Source organism: Micropterus salmoides, unplaced genomic scaffold, assembly GCF_014851395.1.
Source record: "Micropterus salmoides isolate LMB-PRFRI ecotype aquatic unplaced genomic scaffold, ASM1485139v1 Ms_hic_scaffold_6, whole genome shotgun sequence".
NCBI classification, from domain to species: Eukaryota; Metazoa; Chordata; class Actinopteri; order Centrarchiformes; family Centrarchidae; genus Micropterus; species Micropterus salmoides.
This window is the reverse complement of record NW_024044348.1, coordinates 29263973-29282904: the sequence shown is the minus strand read 5'-3', so window position 1 is coordinate 29282904 and position 18932 is coordinate 29263973. Positions and strand designations below refer to the sequence as shown.

At 43.0% G+C, this 18932-nt stretch overlaps 1 protein-coding gene across 5 annotated transcripts in view; it reads left to right on the top strand.

The window, feature by feature from the left end:
* The window catches only part of LOC119890016 (SH2 domain-containing adapter protein F-like), a 96889-nt gene that overhangs the window by 49838 nt on the left and 28119 nt on the right, over positions 1-18932 (top strand). For 3 of the 5 annotated variants that reach the window (XM_038701010.1, XM_038701009.1, XM_038701012.1), the window contains exon 3: positions 15598-15816. In XM_038701010.1, the coding sequence (XP_038556938.1) occupies positions 15598-15816 (219 nt within the window). Of the gene's footprint in view, positions 1-15597; positions 15817-16581; positions 16681-18932 lie in introns of all 5 variants that reach the window. The other 2 variants (XM_038701008.1, XM_038701011.1) reach the window with 1 other exon arrangement.

Genomic DNA, 18932 nt, shown 5'->3' with positions numbered 1-18932 from the left:
TTTGCTTGCCCCCATATGTTTAGCATTTGGGTCCAACATGAAGGCTCGTGGATGGGCCTGGGGCCTTTCGCAATGTGGCAGATGGTAGATTATCCAAACAAGCGGACAAATTACCTAGGATTTCCCTCTGTGCACTGTTGAGAGCAGCAGAGGGCCCAGCAGCCAGACCGGCCAACAGTGGGTCAGCTGGCACGGAGGGCTGCTCACACACTGCCCTTTCTCACTTCCTGGCATCTTTATCTTCCCTCCGTTTCCTTTCTTTCCCATTTTTCACTGACAACTCTTACTCATTCCTCTCCCACTTGGCAAAGTCTCAGTCAGCACAAACAGATCTTGGAGGGATTTTGTTTCAACACAGTTCTCCTTCTTTGTTTAGGTGGATTCAATGGCCTTGATTCGAGCACGATTTAAAGTAAAACTCTGCAGATGGGTTTATTTTGACTGATTTCATCTCCCTCTGTTGCTCCCTACAGGCAACAGTGCAGTTATGAGGAGAAGGCCAACAAATGGCCCATGTTCAACCAGAATCCATTGTAGGGAAAACGATAAAAACAAGCTAGTCAGTGCAATTAGTTCTGCTATGCTCCATTTTTAGGAGAGACACATACAAAGCTAATCTTGTTTACCCCTAACAGTTCTAGGAAGCCATGTATCACCTTCCAGAAAATGTTCAGGACACCTAATCTACCGTTGTCATACAATAGACCTTGATGGTGATAAATTGTGCTTTCAGGATGTGAGTCTTAAGTCTTAATAGTGATCAAATGCCACTTTTCTAATTGAATTGTCTTGCAGGCATTACATGGTCCATGTAAGTGTGTCAGGACTAGAGCCAGGGAGGCTGCAGATTCTTTGGGCTCTCTTCAGATAGACCCTGAATAGCTAATGAGTGTTATTAATGAAGCCTGCTAATGCAAGCAGACGGCCATTCAAATGTAACAATGTCAAGGGAACAAAAACGTCTTGATGGAATAATCCCCCTCATCCACGACAGTCTCATCATCCATTTCATCCATCCATGTTTATATTCATGAGTTCTTGGAGTCGTCAATATTTTTTCAGCTGCATCTGCCACTCCACTCCTTGTGTCCTATCAGGACTCGCTCATGAGTTGGGCTCCCTTTTTTGCAGACTGCCAGTGGAAAGGTCAGCCATCATTTAGCCAGCGGAGGATGAGTTTGCTGGTGCCCCATCCTCCACAGTGTGTCCACAAGAATTTACACAACAGCAGTAGAAAATGTCAGGACATAGGAGCGCATGGTGATAAGGCGCTTACGTCATTATTCTTGTCTACCTTGCTTAGAAGAATTGCCAGAGAACAAACTCTCAGCAAACAAACATGACAAGTGATGAATCATGCTGTTTTCTCCTGATTGATCACACTGTACGCACAGAAACGAGCGAAAATGTCATTTCCATGAATATTTCTTTTCCCCTTTTGGCTCCAGTGTGTGAAGGAAAGACTGACAAGTTCTGGAGAATCTGAGCCAGAATAAATTTGCCCCTCCTGTTCCTGACAGGATTCTGGTGGCTTCCTATGTCTCGGCAGGAAGTGCAAGACGTCAGACTTCTCGGTCTTTCATCTCCACACCCACAAGACTGCAGACTCCGTCTCCTCCTTATGTTTAGTAAGGCATCTTGTACACTGCCGGAACATTCTGCCTTCATGTTTGTCAGTTTGTCTCTCTGCCCGTGTTTATCTCACAGTTCACACACAGACATATATAGCCATACTGACACACAGTATAGACTCCAAACTCCCACACAGCATAAATGAAATGTTTCTTACACTCTACTACAGATGCCCCCCCCCCCTGCTGAGATTTCCTCATCTGCCTAATTTCCTGTCATTCCCTTGGAGACTCCTTCAATATGTTTTATTCATTGGAGAAAACAGAGAACCCAAGTTAGAATTACACTTGTCAGAGGTTAACAGCACAACTACGCGTAGCTGAAAGATTATGACTGTTCGACATTCAGCCACCTCACCAGTGTGGAATCCAGTGTGTGTGCTCCCTGAAGAGAGGGGATGAGCAGCAGTCGGGTGGGAGGCAGCAGGTGCAAGAATGTGTTAGCAGCTCTGAGCGGGATAGGTCTTGTCAGCCCACCCTTGGCACACTGTAAGGAGAAGGGGGGAGGGGGAATTATTGTGGAGGCATGACGTCCGTCCATGGGTATGTGCAGGGTTGTCAGTCCCTGGTATTCGCCTTGTGTATTGTACGTGCTTTTTGCCAGTCATATGTGCCCTCAGATGTGTTCATGTAGCTGCAGGCTCATATTTGTGTGTATGCCAGCTGACCTTTCTGCATCATAGATCTGTATAGTAGTAGTCGCCCACACACCTGGAGAAGAGGAGGGAACCAGAAGCCTTCCATTTGCTGGTTCTTTCACCAGCCGAATACCAGGCTAACAGCAGAAATGCAGCCTCGTGAGGCCCTGACGTGGTATTTTAGACCTCAGTAATGGATGGTTTTACTCTACAAGGTGGAGTTTTTAAGTATGAGTGTGTGTCTCTTTCTGTATGCGCATAACACGAGTGTGTGAATAATTATGGTAGAAAATGGGTAGTGTGGTATTCTTTCCAATTAGCATGACGTATAGAGGGAGATGGCTTAAATCAACATTGGCATTCCTTTACAAAACATGCTTGGCAGCTGCTCATAACTGTGTGATAACGCACTCCCTGCCCTAGTGACAGAATGGACTTCATTCTGCTCAACGGTGGGCTCTTTGTGTTTTGCTTACATACACATTTTGTGAAAGGGATTTTGGCAAAGAAGAAGGCATTCCTGCTGGGGTTGAAAGAGGTGGCCAAACCACATGGAGGATGATTACACCCCTGAGGGAGGATGCAGTGGGAGAATGAAACCTAGTTGGGCACATCAGTACTGCATGTTCACCGCCTGTGCTAGCTCCCTCACCTAACTTTTAACAAATAAAAAAAAATTTCCTGTCCGTTAGAATTCCCTTTGTTTCGGTCACACTACCAACCTTCTCTGTCTGGTTTACATACTGTCACAAACTTTCTGGTAACACATAAATACATTTTCTTCACTTTGCAACTGCATGGCAATGAGTTAATGGCACTGTTAAGTAAGCAGTTCCCTTGACTTGTATTGTCACATCAACTTTTGCTGCTACGTCATAGCTTGGCACTCTCACCAACCTTCTGCTGTGATTTATCCACAATGGCAGTAGCTTGTTATTGGATCCGGGAAGGGGATGAGGCAAAGATTAGTCACTCAGCATCATCCAATATTATTGGCATGGGTGTTTTTACGGGATTGCCGTTGACTTTTAACTGCAGGGTACAAAGATACTCTGTAGATTGCCATGCAACTCCCTAGCACGATTCCAGTCAGATGCAGTAGTGACACTGCCTTTTCCAAAACACTGCTGGCATAGTTTCATTAGTGGTGTTTTTTTTGGGACTTGGGCTATAAAAGTCAATGGCATGCTGACGGATGTTTGGCAGAGGTTCCCGGGTGACTAGTGGCGGTGCTGCTGCTGCTGACGACGAGGTTGGTGGAGTAGCCCACGTGGCATGCTGCAGCCACATGTCTGGGGCCTAGCTAGCAGAGAGATGTCATAAAAGTCAGGTATGTGGCTTTGCACAGCAGACACTGACATAGTTTTATTACGGTGTAATCCTTGTTCAGCTATGAGCACTGATGAAGGTGGCTGCATGCAAATTGTTATTATATGATATGATAAGGTTGATGATTATCATTCCAGTGGCCTATTATATTATTAGTGCAAGCCCACTTTGCCCAACACAAAATTAAATATGCTCATGTGAATGACTTTTCCATTACGAGCTTATATTGGCATATAGCAGTACTTCAATATAAAGGCCACTGAGGAATAAGCCAAAAATCTTTACCACTAAATCCCACACACCATCAGTCAGCAGCCTCTAAACCAGTCCCAGTCTGCGGTGTATATAAACTACTGTACATGATATGAAAGAATGGCAGTACAGCAGGAGGTGTTAAAGGATTTGCTCATTAGCCAGTAATAGAACTAGCTTAGTCAAGGTTTACATTGCAGCTTGTTTTTTCGTGGGTAATCAGTTTTGTTTACAAGAGCTCATTTTCTACAGTGCACCCTTGGGGTCGATTTGCATTCATTGTTCAGTCTTCTGGAGTTTTTGTCGTGTGTTTGACTCATTAAGGAAAATGAGCTTGCCTTTATGGGACAGCTCTTTGTGGAGTGTGAGTAAAACAAATTTGAAGATTTGAATTAGGAAGTTCATTTGGAATGAGACTGAACTGATGTCTGAGTTTTGTTACATGCTGTCATGATACACACTTGCTGGCACGATTTGTGTTTTGTATTTTATTGTCTTCGTTTTATGTCACTCTAAGTACGCGTCACTGTTAAGCAGTTTACTAGTAAATCAGTCTCAATTGGCCAAACAACATAAATTCACAATGATGGGTTAAAGTATTGCTTTCTTTTCAATCGAAATGACATCTCTCCTTTTTGCTTGCTGTTGTATTTTGTCTTGTTTACTCCTCAGGGACAGGTGCTCAGCAGTATTGATATGCAAGCTCTCTACATGAATTTTAAAGCTGCTTGATTAACAGTGAGCCATGTGCAACGCTAATGAAATTTCAGAATGGCATCCCTTGTAAAAATTATGCACCATCCCATGCAGTGTTGTCAAATATTGACTTAAATGCCAACAAGGGATCTGGAATTTAGATTTTGATACTGAATGGCAAATCAATCAAATAGCTTAAGAGAGCCGTGAAATGTCAGGGGTAAGACAATGTAATAAAATAACATGAATGACAATGGAGAGGGTTTAATAAAAACAAAATCCAATACATGCCTGTCTCCTGCCTGCTGCAAAATTCATGAACAAATGAGAGATAATAATCGGCTTGGGCAGGATTTCCTAGGAAAACAATATGCTGACAGCAGTATAAAACAAGCTTCTGATAGATGCTAAAACCCTCCCCATGCAAGGTTTTCCATAGCTGCCATCTCTGAAAACTCTAGCAACACTTAACGGGCAACTTTATTGTGAGACCAACGCATTCTGGATCACGGCCTTTCATCATGGTCATTGGGATAACCTCTTCAGACTATTTACCCTCTCCATGCACCTTGGAAATGGGTAAAGTTGAGCCAGAAATCCCTACTCTGTATGTCTGCTATGTCCTCGGAGCCACAGTGGTGCAAAACATAATGCAAATGACCATCTGCTACTTGGTGTTCGTTCTTTCAGTCTATACTGTATGAGGACAAGTCTGCACTCAACTGCTTCTACAAGCAGCTTGGATGGCATATTTGTGCCAACTGGTTGGCATGTGGGTGAAACCGTTGAAAATGAAAGGAGGTTGTATGACAACGTATGAGGACTTTCTCTTTTCTCTGTTTCACGGACAGTAGAATCCCTGTATGACACCCTGTTTTTATTTACATTAAAGTGCTTTGGTTGCTAAGATTAAAGGAGATGCGTATATACATGTTTGCTTACACCTATCAGTGTGTAATGGCCTTCACATTATGTCAGCTTCCTTTAGTTTTGCTTGCAAGTTATGGCATTACAGCAAGATCATATTTCATGTGCCTACCCTGTCAGAGTGAATCAGGTTGGAATGAGCTGAGAGGTCTGACTGGACTCCAGAAGCTTCTCTCCGGGCTCACTGATGTCTGATCTAATGGAAGCTGAAGAGGACAGATGCACTAACATACGCACACCAGAGACTTTTAGTCCTGTGCAGCTCACTTGGTCCAGTACAGATAAGCAGGGACCCGAGTGGGTGGACATTATTTAGACAGAACAGTAAAGGGGTGAAGTGTATCATATTCATCATTATGCCTAGGTAAGGCTTTCATGTTGTGTTTTGTGTGCACAGGAAGCTAAGATGGAGTAAACAACAGTACAGCCTGAAGCTGTAGCCGGACATTTGTACAGTAGCTTTTAATAAGGATGTGGCAAATTGCAGTGTCTGATATCTGATAGTTGAACTGAATGCAGTTGATCTCAGACTTTGAGCCATGTAGTACTGTCTGTGTGCATGTGTGCACTCTGTGAGGAACATAAAACATGACAAACAAAAGAACAATATCCAGTCTCACAATATAGAGTTGGAGCCACTTGTCTGGCAGCATTTTCTCTACTTTTTAAGCTGAATAACATTATGCATTAAGCTACAGGCTGCATTACAGCCAGCAAAAACAAAATAATTCAGCACCAGAGAGGGATGCCTAACTGATTAAGTTACAAATCACTGCTGTCAAATGCTGTATATTCATTTAGGCAAAATACAATTCATTCATTATATTTGTATTTCCATAAAGAGGGTCCAGTCTGTATAAAATTAATCTGTCAGTGTTCTGTGACTGACTCAACAACACCTTTTTGTAAAATATCCAGTTGAAGCTTAACCTCTCTTGTCATTAGTGTTTCCCATTGTTTAATCTGTTTACGGTCATGTTGTTTTTTATTCGCTCAGACGCCAGGTGACGGGGATCAGATCACACACAGTCATGTACACTCTGTTAGCAGCTTACTGTGGTAATTCACATTAACTGTATTTACCCTCTCCATGTATAGCCATGTGGGCAGTGCCTACCAAGAGGTGGCACTCATCTGAAGGTCAAAACAGCACACACGGAGAGAGAGAGAGGGAGGTCACTGTTGTGTAAATGTTTGCATTGCCAGAACCCTACTAATGCACGTTTCCCAGAGGACATGGATGTCCTCCGGACTGGAAGGATTGGTAAACAGGTCACAACGCTGCACCAGCAGAAGTAGCCATCTCAGATAAAGCGAACAAATCAATACCAGGCGTTCCAGCGTCTCCCTATCTGCTTCCCTTGTAGCCCGAAGATACGACTGCTTTTTTTCTGTTATTTATTTATTTTTTTGGGGGACATAATGAATATTTATGCATCTCTGTTGAACTAGTTACACAATTTTTGTTCTAATTTGCTGCAGTTTCATCTTCATTTTATGCTTTATATGACTCATAATGAGCCCTGTCTTTGAAGTTCAGGAATAGCATGAGTGGCATAATGCTTTTATTAAGTGCTCATGGGGTGTATTTGTAAGAGCATCCACAGTTTTGGCTTGCTGGTAGACTGGCCTCAGTAAAGCTGAGGTCATACACAGTTCAGGTTGCGTAATGTTGCCACAAGAAAAGATTTGCTGCTGTTCTCTGTTCATAACTCAGTTTGTGAGTAAAACATGTTGGGGTTTCACCATGCATCCATCTCCGCTAATGAGAGACAGCCTAAGGAGAGTGCAGTGACTGTCAGCTTTGCTCAGCGCAGAGGTGATGGAACTTAATTTCCCACAGATTTCGGCATTGTTGTGCTGCGGGGAGAGACTATCAGATTATCACACAATAAGGGAAAATGTCAAGAAATAGTGGATAGACTTAAAAGGATGGGATTCTTCTTAATCGCAGCAAGGAGCCTATTTAAGTGTACAGCTGTCTGTTGGCTTTGTTCGAGTCTGAGCTTCACAGATAGCTGTTGAGAAAATAGTTGGAGATCCAGGCACCAGGATGATTTTGTGCGTGTACTGAAATATTGCAAGTTCAATTCCAACCAGGAGCTCCTGACAATGTCCATCAAGTGAAAACACATGCTTAACCGAGGCGTTTGCTCACATCCCTTTTGCACTGGAATTCTAAGAGCTAGTTTGTGGCTGCTGTGAGTTCATACATACATGACCTCTGTCTGACCCATGTCTGTATTATACCAGAGCTTTTGCTACAGTGTTCCCCTTGTGCCACAAATATGACTTTTCTCTCCTGTGTCATCTCTTTCTATTCTTTTTGCAACAGAGAAGAGTAGATGAGCAGTCATGACATCCCCTGGGGGAATGTAAGCCGGTTGGAGGTTGAGGCAGTGACCTGGTAGGGGTGAGAGTGGGTCTTTGTTGGAGGCCTATGACCTATAGCCCCCTACAGTGTGGGGGCATGGTGTGACTATCCATCATAGCCAAGTCCATGTGTCATCAGACTCCCCTCTCTCCCTTCCTCTGCAACCACACAGTCAGATTAGCCATGACAAGAGGCACTCACTGGCATGAAGGGACCCATCATTTTCTTTCCTTTCTCCTCTCCTCTGTTTATCTCTTCTTCCCAGTTCCAATCCCATTCCCATGCCGTCTTCTCCTTCCAGCAGCCATACACAACCTGAACTCTGGGTGCACTCTCCTCTAATCCACCGCCAGTCTTATCTCAGCTCAGGAACAATAGCCACAGAGCAAGAACAGCTCAGAACCGCAGCCTGCAGAAAAATAGCTCCTCTCTCACAAGGCTGTGGGACTCTCTGCATCCAACAGCGTCAGCCAAGCAGCCTGTCACTGCTTCACATTAAGTCCTGCTTACTGCATCTCGAGAAAGGATTCCAGTTTCTGTGTGTTTGACTGTTGTCCAAATGGAATTTCTATCACTGCAGTGCATTTGCTGGCTACAGCAAATGACTAATTGCATATGTAACTGGTGTCGTCTTGTCAGTATGCTGATCTACTGCTCGTCTTTTTGTTTGTTCACTGCAGAGCTGTGTGAGTTAGCTGTGAGGGCTATTCTGTGAGTCATGTAGGTAGACAGGCACCTTTCCAAGCCGCTGTCCCCATTCATCTTCTAATAATGAGCTTTCACCTCAGTCCTAACGAGCTGTAATTGCAGCCCACATAGGAGCAATGCCACTGCCCATGCAGTGGCCCTGCAGTGGAAATGCATTTACATAGGTGAGGCATGGCCAGTGTTACACAGCAAGGCAGCATCAAATCACAGTGAGCCCCTCAACCGTGTTACATCATGCTGAACAACAAATCCAGTTAAATACTCATTAGTGGATGCAATACTTTGTCAATTAGCAACCCATTCAACAATAACAGGAAACTCCATCTTAAGCTTGTCTGTGTTTGGGACTTGACCTCATGCCTTATCCTGTAAAATAGCTCAATATCTTCTTGATGGATTGGCACCACATTTTGTGTAGACATTCATAGTTCCCAGACCAACAAAATATCTTGACAACTGTTACGTGGATTGCCTTACTACTGGACAAAATCTCTGTTTGTCCAATGGATGGACTAGATTGGTTCAACAACTTCAACATGCTAGCATTATCACTGTGAGCATCTTAGCATTTATCTCAAAGCACTGTTGTGCTTGCATACAGCCTTAAGTGGAACCAAGAAAGCTACAGTGAAGTATTGCTGCATGAAAATGATTTGGAAAGCTCCTTCTAATTTAATACAAGTTTACTGCACATAGGCGCAGTGGTCTGTTATACTGCACCTTATCAGTCACCTAACATTTATTTACATCAGTAGTGAGCTTTCAATTGATGTGTGTTCATTAGCTGCTGGATATGGAGAGCCATTCAGTGCTGTGCATATTTATTATTCTTGCCACTCTGTGTCTGTCTGTGTCTCCCACTCTCTCTTTCCCTCACTCTCCTTGACTTCCTGTCACAGTCGCTTTGTTTATTTCTCCCTCTGGGACAAACTTGCATCACCTGCCTGTCTCTAATTTTGCATTTTTCCCCTCCCGCTCTCTGTTCACTCACTGTCGCTCTTTGTATCTTTCTTTTTTCATACATCCCCACTGTCTCCCTCTGACGCTCCCCTCCCTCCCTTTCTTTCTCCCTCTTTGTCTGGCTTACCTCCGTCATCAGCCGCCACCCTCTTGTTTTCTGCTTTGTGTAAGTTGTCTCTTTATGCTTACTCTCCTGCTCCAGTAAGGGAATGAATCCATATACATGTCAATGTGTTGTGGAAAACACTCTTAAGATTCTACTCCCTCGGGCCATGGTGGGGGAACAGCAAATTTACAATGCACGAGTGCACATACCCAGACATGCATGCCTTCACTAGGATATTACATGTGAATGGCTTCACTATTCTTAACTCTTTAATGTCCTTGATTTTCTGTTTTTATCCTGAACATATGAACAAACTTTTGTGGCTTGTTTGAAATACCTTTTGAATAGATTTCTTAACATTAGTTTACAAAAATGACCCAGCATGGTGAGTCTGCCTACTAGTGCTTTTCACTATGTGTCATTTGTCTGTAAAGAAGTATGGCTTCCAGTTGAAACAAAAAGGCATTTATAAGAAAGCACAATCCAAAAATAGTGCGGCAAGAACCAAAATACGCTCCACTCTGGGCCAGGCATGAAGCCTTGGCTTCCAGGCTTCCCAAAAGAGAGAGAGTGTGTGTGTGTGTGTGTGTGTGTGTGTGTGTGTGTGTGTGTGTGTGAGTGAGACAGGCAGGCAGAGGCCTCAGAGTGTACCCACCACAAGCTTGGCACAGTGTGAGCCAGGAGGACGAAGGAGACAGAGAGAACAAACGGCATGGCTGCTTTAGTTCTGTCTGCAGGAGGCTGATGGAAACACAGCAGCCAACAAACACACAAACACAGATACACATCCCCTTGCAGATGGACAAGCCTGTCATGTTCACAGAAAGACAGGAACATGACTGTAAGAATCAAAGCTTATTGATTGCAGGCACTTTACAAATTGTCTTGAAATATTAAGTCAAGTAAGGAAATTTGAGGCTATAAAAAAGACGTACAACAGAAGCACACATGCTAATTAATTCCCTTTGTCTTTGCTGCTTTTGTTCCTTCAATACAATACGAGACATGAAAATGAAATAAAAATTGGGGCGAGATGTGAGCATTAAGCTGACAGGGTTGTTTTGTCTTTGCTTATCATAACCATTCTCCCAGAGGTCTGTGGGGAACAGTCAGCATCGAGAGCCTCCTCTGAACTCTACTGGCTTAGCGGAATGACACTCAACAGCAGGCCGCCACGGTTCAAGGAACAAACACCTTGGCTTGTCAGCCAGCTCTCTGACTGACACACAATACCTGTGGGTGGCCCCCAATATAGCTCAAATCCCTGACTGCCTTCCGTAAGATTGACCCTGTTTCCTCTTCAGAGACCTGGGCAATCAAATAGAATGAAATCAAAGCTGCAGAAAAGTCTCACAGCTACGTACGAGCTTTACCGCAGCGGCTTTGTTAATCAACCCTGTAGCCTGCTGAAACGTGTCTTTGTCATGGAACAAGCTTGGCTGGGCCAGTGTCACAGGTGACTAAGTTTACTATAATACATTTGAGCATTAGCATTCATGAGCAGCTCAGCACCATGGCATGGTTTTATTAATGAATGTGCATGAATCCGAAAGCATCTGCTACGCCATTTATCTATTTTTAAACATTGAACAGTTTTATTTTACGTATGTATATTCAGTTACCCATTTCCCTCATTGATATTTTGTCATACTATTCAGATGCACTCTGCAGAGATCCACTTAGTAAATAGCTGAGCTCTCTGAAATGATAATAAACGCACAGGTTCAGGGTTTCTTTATGAGTGACTTAGCTGGCGGAGCAGGCAGAGCAAATCCTTGAAGCCTAGGTATTTTCTGGCCATTGTTTTCCTGGTTTGTAAAGTCAATCGCATTTAATCCTTAACTAGTGCACAAGAGATCCCCTCAATCAAATCCAGATATTCACTGTGCCCCTGCAAATGCTTCGCAGCAGCAAATTCTCTCTGGCTCAGTGGCAGCAGGTGGGTGGCAGTGAAATAGAGAGGCTGATAAATGTGTTTTTTCTTTACGTATTTGAAGCTTTATCCTTGCAATTAAAGCGCGGTTATGGAGATGTTTTCTACTTTCTTGCAAATGCAATAACTTTTACTGGTTGGCAATAATGGAGCAGGAGGACAAATGAGACAGAAGTGGTCTGGATGATGAGGGCTAGATGGCTTGCTCAGTCCTTTATGTGTAGCCGGATGTCGCTGCCAGGTTGGTTGCAGCTAATGTTTTTTGATTTAATCCAGAGCGCTCTGCTTGCCCTTGCACAGTCATGATAATATGCCCAGAAGGCTCCTCCTGTAGTTGAACAGGAGCCTCTCTGGATTTATTGCAAGAAATGTATTCCTCTCTCTCCCATAAGATTAATCTGTCTAGTTCATGAACCAGAGGGAAAGACGATAACAAAGACTGGATCTGTCACTTGTTTCAAAGCTAAGCACTTCTCCTTACTGGTTTGGATTTTTAGCTTGCATGCAGAACGTTACATTCAACTGACTGGAGCTTTACAGTTTTTATGACAGTCAGTATCCATGTCTTTTCTCATTAGAAAAAAATGGTGTGTTGCTCACATGCAGCTGTTTGGTCCCCCCACACATATTTCTTAGTGGCACTAAACAGATGATTGTGGTCAGTGCTGCTGTTGCCGTTACATGACTGCTGAGACCCTTGCATGTGCCACACTTTCTGGAAGTTTAATTCTTTCTCAAAATACTTGTAGCACTCAAAACCTTGGAGCAGCAAAACATTCTTTGTTACTGCATAGATGTTCTTGAAATATCTGTTTCTTCACCTAAGTAGGAAAATGGAAAAATAAACAACAAATATGGCAAGCTTTTTGGAGGTATGAATGTATGGTTTGGAAAGGCCAAGTAGGCGAGAGGCAAAAGGCAAAAGAGAGGACGTGGAGCATCTGGACAGGAACTCTGACATCCGGGGAGGGGAACATATGAGGTACATCAAGGGAGGGTGTGGTAGCAGACCTCTGACCCTAAAGAGAGGGTAGAGGTCAAAGACAGAAGATAGGCTGCAGCTGTGTTGCAACATGCCAATCACTGTAATTTGCCTTGACAGACGTGTCCCCACCCACTTTGCCTTGTATGCCTTAACAGGAACTGACTGAGAGAAAGAAAAGAGGGAAGGATAGAAGGAAACAAGGAAGGAAGAAGTTAAGTGGGAGGAAGAAGAGGGTCAACAGGACTCCTGTCTCCCTACCCAAGGCTTCATTTGTGGTAGTTAACAGGGAGTCTCAATCCACTGCAGTAGTTTATCGAAGGCAGTGTGCCTCCAATTAAAGGGTTCTTCCCCCAAGATTTACTCCCCCCCCCCCAAGTAATACGATCATTCTCTCCCACTCTCATTTAACCCCCTCTGGAAGCCTCCCCTTGCTTCCTTCACCCTCTACTAGAGCTATTTGTTCTTCTGCAGGGGAGGTAGGACCTAATCATACCAGGATCTCGTAACACCAAGTCTTTTAACTGCTAGATCAAAGAGCGGGAGTTTGCCTAATGCAGGATTACGCTGAGATACGGGACCTGGCAGCTTCACCTCACTCCACCCCTCCACTTCCACTACCACCGGCGGGTAGCTCCATTAGGCTCAACGCATTGCTCATTTTTCCGCAAGAGCTCCCTTGGGCTAAGAGGCAATTATGCAGTAGTGTGGCATAATATTTCATTCTCTTCACATTGCATTACTCTATGGTGGAGCTGGCCACTAACAGCTTCATATGGCCCAGGAGGAAGGGTGCAGGCTGCTAACAACTTCATATGAGTAGAGGGAGATTGGAGTGAGGTGGAGGAAAATGGAGAGGAGGAAAGTTCTCAAGGGCATGATGCTTCATTAGGTGTCAGGTGTGTTTCACCTCCTTACATGGAGGATAAAAGGTGGTGCATGCATCTTAATTTCGGTTAGGTAAATTTACAACATGAATAGAGAAAGACAAAATGTGAATACATGCACCTGATTCCTGAATCGGAACATTACGTGTAACATTTAGAGCAAGTCATATTCAGGCAAGGCTGTGAAATGTTAAAATATTTTACTTTTTGTTAGAAATGTGATTTCCGCAGCATCTTTAAAATGTCTGAAATAAGGCTGACTGCTGCATAAGATTAAATATCTCATGTGGCCAGGCATCCATCAAGGCAGTATCTGTGTAATTCATGATTTTATATGTATGCAGTAGAAAGTAAGACTCCAAAGAAAACTCCAAATACAAACACACCAGATGTCTGGAAATGGTCCAGGATGTGTTTGCTAGTGCAAGTACAGAGGAGCTATACGAAACTTTAAAGCATGTGGGTCCCTTTCTGCATTGTGTGAAGATCGCAGGGTGAAATGCCTTTTATGCCATCCTTTATTTTTGGCCAACCACTATGATAGATAGAATCCCCTCCACATTGAGAGACAATTCTTTTCTGGCACTATATATTCACTCTCAAAGTCCAGCTTTGGATGGGTGGCACATGAGAGGTTGTGCTTCAAGCTGTTGAGTAGGGGGGAAAAAAAATATATAGCACCCCACTGCTAAATCTCAAAGACTCACAAAGTCCTCAATATACTTTGGTGTTGTGTTTAAGCAATAGCTCACGACAGGCCGTGGTATACGCTTATTATATCACGGTTAAGGGGCGTTGTTCAGGTTGGCAACCCACTTAACTGTGATAGAATAAGCATATATAATGGCCTGAAGTGAGCTATTGCTTTTATAAAACGGTTACCAAGTATGACGAAAGAAAGTAACAGAAACATTAGTTAGGGACTGCTCGTGAGCTTTTAGACTTGTGTTTTGTTAATATGTTAGACCTGTTTTAGGAGTTACTGAAGTAACTTACACACATTGTTTGGGAGAGAAAAACATTGATTTAAAGAGTTTCCTTAGCCTAATGATAATCATTGTTCCCTTTTGATGTTTTCCAATTTATCATAGTTCACAAGACAGAACATTAACACTGAGTTTAGAGGAAATATGGGGATTTGGGGAACAAGATGAGAAAGGAAAATGTGGAAAGTGCTTTTGCTTCACCTGTGCGTGCAGCCCGGGGCAAGTCTTTTCAGACCTGTTGTTTGATTTCTCTGTGCTCAGGGATTTTACACTTTTGCAGGTGCTCAGCCTGCCATGCCCCCCTCTTCTCCCTTTATGTCAACTCTAGCTTCTGCTTCCCACAAACTGTCACCATCATTCAAATCACTACACATTTTTCTTCCTAACTATCAATGGTGGGGGATTTATACTTACATATGAAATAAGGATAAGAGATAGTGTGTCCAGCATACATTTATGTTGCTGAGGGTCCTGTGGACCTGTGAACACAGTATCTGTAGCCATCTTATGTCATCACTAAGGTGCGACAACTGTTGTTGGTATGAATTTAGGCTACAGTTTGAATGTGAAGCAACCAGCTAGTTAAAAGAAACAAACTTGAGGTCCCAGGTCACTTAAACCTTTTGGTTGAGGCGTTACAACACTGGGCAACTTTTGGACAACTTCAGTGGACAACTGGTTGCCTTATTTTTTTGGCAATTTAGTCAGTTTTGAACCTTGTCTCTTTTTTGCCCATGTTGTCCATTTGTTTGACAATACACAGAAATTGTTCACTACCAGCCATAAAAACTGACATGGTTGCTAGGCCTTACAGCTGCTTTCTCATTCTAATACGGAATAAAATAAATTTAACTCTTTAGCCTGATAGGCAATGTTAATAGTGCCCTTTAGCCTGCAAACTGATGTCAGTGGCTGTGACTTCAGCCATATAATATCAAGGATCCTGAAACTGAATATGAGGCTGTTTTGTCTCCCAGTCAAATCAGTTGACATATCACCACACACTCATCATATGTTGTACAAGAAATGTGCCCTTCAAGCTTTACAAAATGTGTTGCTTTAGTGTTTTGTAAGTGCATCTGCCATCATAAATCCTCAATTCGGATGTTGACAGTGTTCTGCCCCACTGAGCCTTTTTTTCCCCCAGAAACCTAGCATTAACCACCAGGGCTTTCTCCCTGTTTGTAGAAATACGATCTGGTGGACGAGGAACAAAGGAAGGATCAGGGAGGCAGCTGCCCCTTTACGACACGCCGTATGAGCCAGCTGAGAATGGTGGAGACCCGGACCCCGAGCGCTTGCTCTGCCCCAGAGAAAGCCGACTGCCCCAGGATGACGAGCGACCGCCTGAGGAGTATGACCAGCCCTGGGAGTGGAAGAAAGAGAGGATTTCCAAAGCCTTTGCAGGTACGACAGTCAGTACACCGAGACATTAGAATGAACTTTATTATGCCCAGTCAAGGTGCCTTAAAAGAATCGTCAGCATAATATAGGACACAAGGAGAAATAGCGAAAACAAATCAGTAACATACTGCATAGAATAAAATGCGTTGTCTTTCGGCTCTACTTGTTACGTACTGTTAGTCAAAAACTCAGACAGTGAATCATGTAAACTAATCCAGTTTATGGTTGACTGCATCTTTGTAAGGGTTGCCTTATTTATATTTCAAGCTTTTAACTGAAACTGTTTCTCTTCTGCTGAACTAACCCTGGTGGCGGTTTTTCCAGCTCTAACAAATGTGATTTTGGCTTCTGTCAGGTTTTGAGGGTTCTGCTGTTGCTGCCGCTTTAAACTCTCTGTTAACACATTTTTTTCTCTTCTGTTAAAGCACTCGTTAAGTTCACTTGCAGCTGTCCAGTCTACTGTTTGCCTGTTTAAACTAAGATGATACCTATGCTGCTCAGGAGGGGGGGGCATGATTGATTGTGCAGGTGCATGTAGGTGCAGGTAGTCATTGTGGTTTGAGAGCTTCAGCATGGCTAACACAGCCATAACATCAAACAGGGCTGTTCCTGGAAAGCATACGGCTTTGGAATATAAATATGCACCCCAAATTTGATTTGAATGCCAAGCCTTTTTAGTGATATATTAAAAGAAAGTCAGCAATCCATGACTCTATTTTTCATCGCCCCTTTTCTCTTTATATTTTTTTCTTTTTTATCCTTGAACAGCTCTGCTTTGTTATGACTGCATTAGCTACGAGGGTTCTGTAAGTGGCACTGGATCAGGTCCCCACAGAAGAAAGGACTGCACCTCTAAATCCCTCACAGGTACCATTGGAGACGGGGCTGGGGAGTGTCTCTTTGTCTTTCTTTATATTCATTTTAGACTTAAGAGTCTTGTGGTTTGGGATTTGTTTCTAAATTAAATCCACAGAACACAGGTTAAAAATGACCATAAAGGTGGCGTATGCAGTTCTAATCCAATACACGCTAGGGCTGCAGCTAATGATGATTTTAGAATTTGAGGCTTCTATAGATTATTTTATCATTTTTAAATAGCTGGCTACTTGAAATAGACCCGCGAGGAACCACAACGTACATGTAGTTGTCGGCAGCATGGCACGCACGCAAAACTCACACAAGACCGGTGAATGACAGGCGAGAGAGAGAGAGAGAAAAGGGTCTTCAAAAAGCCTCAGTTTAGCTGGGAATTTACAGTGCAAGTTGAATGAATAGACTGCAGCTCTGCAGCTTCTCAAGATTAAAGCGGTTTATTGGTCCTTTCGGAAATTCATAGTGTGTCATACAGCAAACGTCAGACCAACAACCAGACAGCTGCTTACAAACACAAACATCACCCGAGTGCTATACAAGTTATACTAAACGCTTGTGCAGTCTACACGACTTTCAGTGTCGGCCAATGGCCGTGCTGTTCAGACTACACAACTTGCCGTCTTGTGACGGGAGTCTTGAAGTGTTGTGACTGATCGGTGACAGGGGGTCACACACTACAGAGCTGACAGCGGCTGTGTCACCTGACGCTGGTCTCCAAACCACATTTTGTCAAGAAAATACACGTGAAATGTGAAATGCGGAATGAGCGATCTTGCACACGAAACAGCTGTTGTTTGTTATTATAAAGATAGCAATTATAAAGACAAAGAATGGATTAGCACATGCATGTAGCAGGGATTGTCTGAGCTACAGAGAGAGCTGGAGGGGAGTAAAAGTGCAGCTCCACAACACCCAGTTAACTCATGACTGTGAGGTTACAACTTACTGCCCAAAAAGGAGAACAACAAACGTACATGTTTACAATTTTAGCTGAGGACTGCAGCTTACTTTGGCTAGCCTTCAACTAGGGATAAAACGATTACCGGTTTAACGGTAAACCATGGTAAAATTCCCGAAGGTTATTATTAGTGTACACATCTTAATTACCGTGATAACCGGGTACTATTATAATCTCACGGCAAACACTGTCCAGCGTCTCCCAGAAGCAGGCTCCCAGAATGCAACGTGGGTTTGTTTGGGTCAATGACAACACGGCGGAAGACAAAGCTGCAAAGATTTTTCAGTCACTCTGAAGTCTGGTCGTAGTTTTTATGAGAGCGCTGAGGGAAACTTGATTGAAGAAAATGTCCTTATAGTGAACGCAGGATGAGTTGATTTGTAGCTTTGGTTTCTCTCTGACTTGCTAACAGCATGTAAACTGAAGCTCTCAGAGTTACCTGCTCTTGTAAAGACGTACACGTTGTTCTGTTGCTGTGAGCGTCGTGTGTCTGCAGAGTCTATTCGTCCACTGCACTTGATAACATTAGTCAAACAACCAGCGTATCTAGAAACGCTACAGACTCCTCTGTATTTATGTCCGTTTTTGGGCTCATTGCAGTTACTATCACTGTCTTCTAAAGACTTATTTGTTTTCATGTAATTGTCCACAAGGCTATTGTATTACCTATATAACATAAAATATAAAATCTTGATAATGCACACTTAGATGATTTTCACATGTTTACAAAGGTATTTGGTGTTTTATTTTTTATGCAAACAAAATGGCAATTGTATTTGTAGTTTTCAATATAAAACTTGTTGAAATGGTTTCAGTGTGTGTATCAGTACATTTTAATCTTTTTTGGCACATTTTTACAATACCGTGATAATAATGATAACATTGATCATTTTGGTCACTATAATCGTGATATGAAATTTTCATACCGTTTCATCCCTACCTTCAACTCAACAATCAATTATGATTTCAGTTAAATGCTAAAGTTACTGTTACCTTGTCTGTGGTCCGCTGCCAGAACAACGGCTGCTTTTTGTTCAGATGCCGTCATGCTGTTGGAGAGGCGACATAAGTTTTGTTTTATGGTGGACGGGCGGTAACATTACAGAATTGTTGTTTTCTTTTCTTTAATCGATGAAACGTTTCAGCCCTAATACACGTCTTTATGTCAAATACAGTCTGCTAGCTGTCAGTTCTGTGTGCGGACCCGCAACTACCAAACACAGTTTAGCTAATATTAGTCATTGTTCAATCGTGGTATTTCTTATGGTATTGGATTTCTCCAGAACTG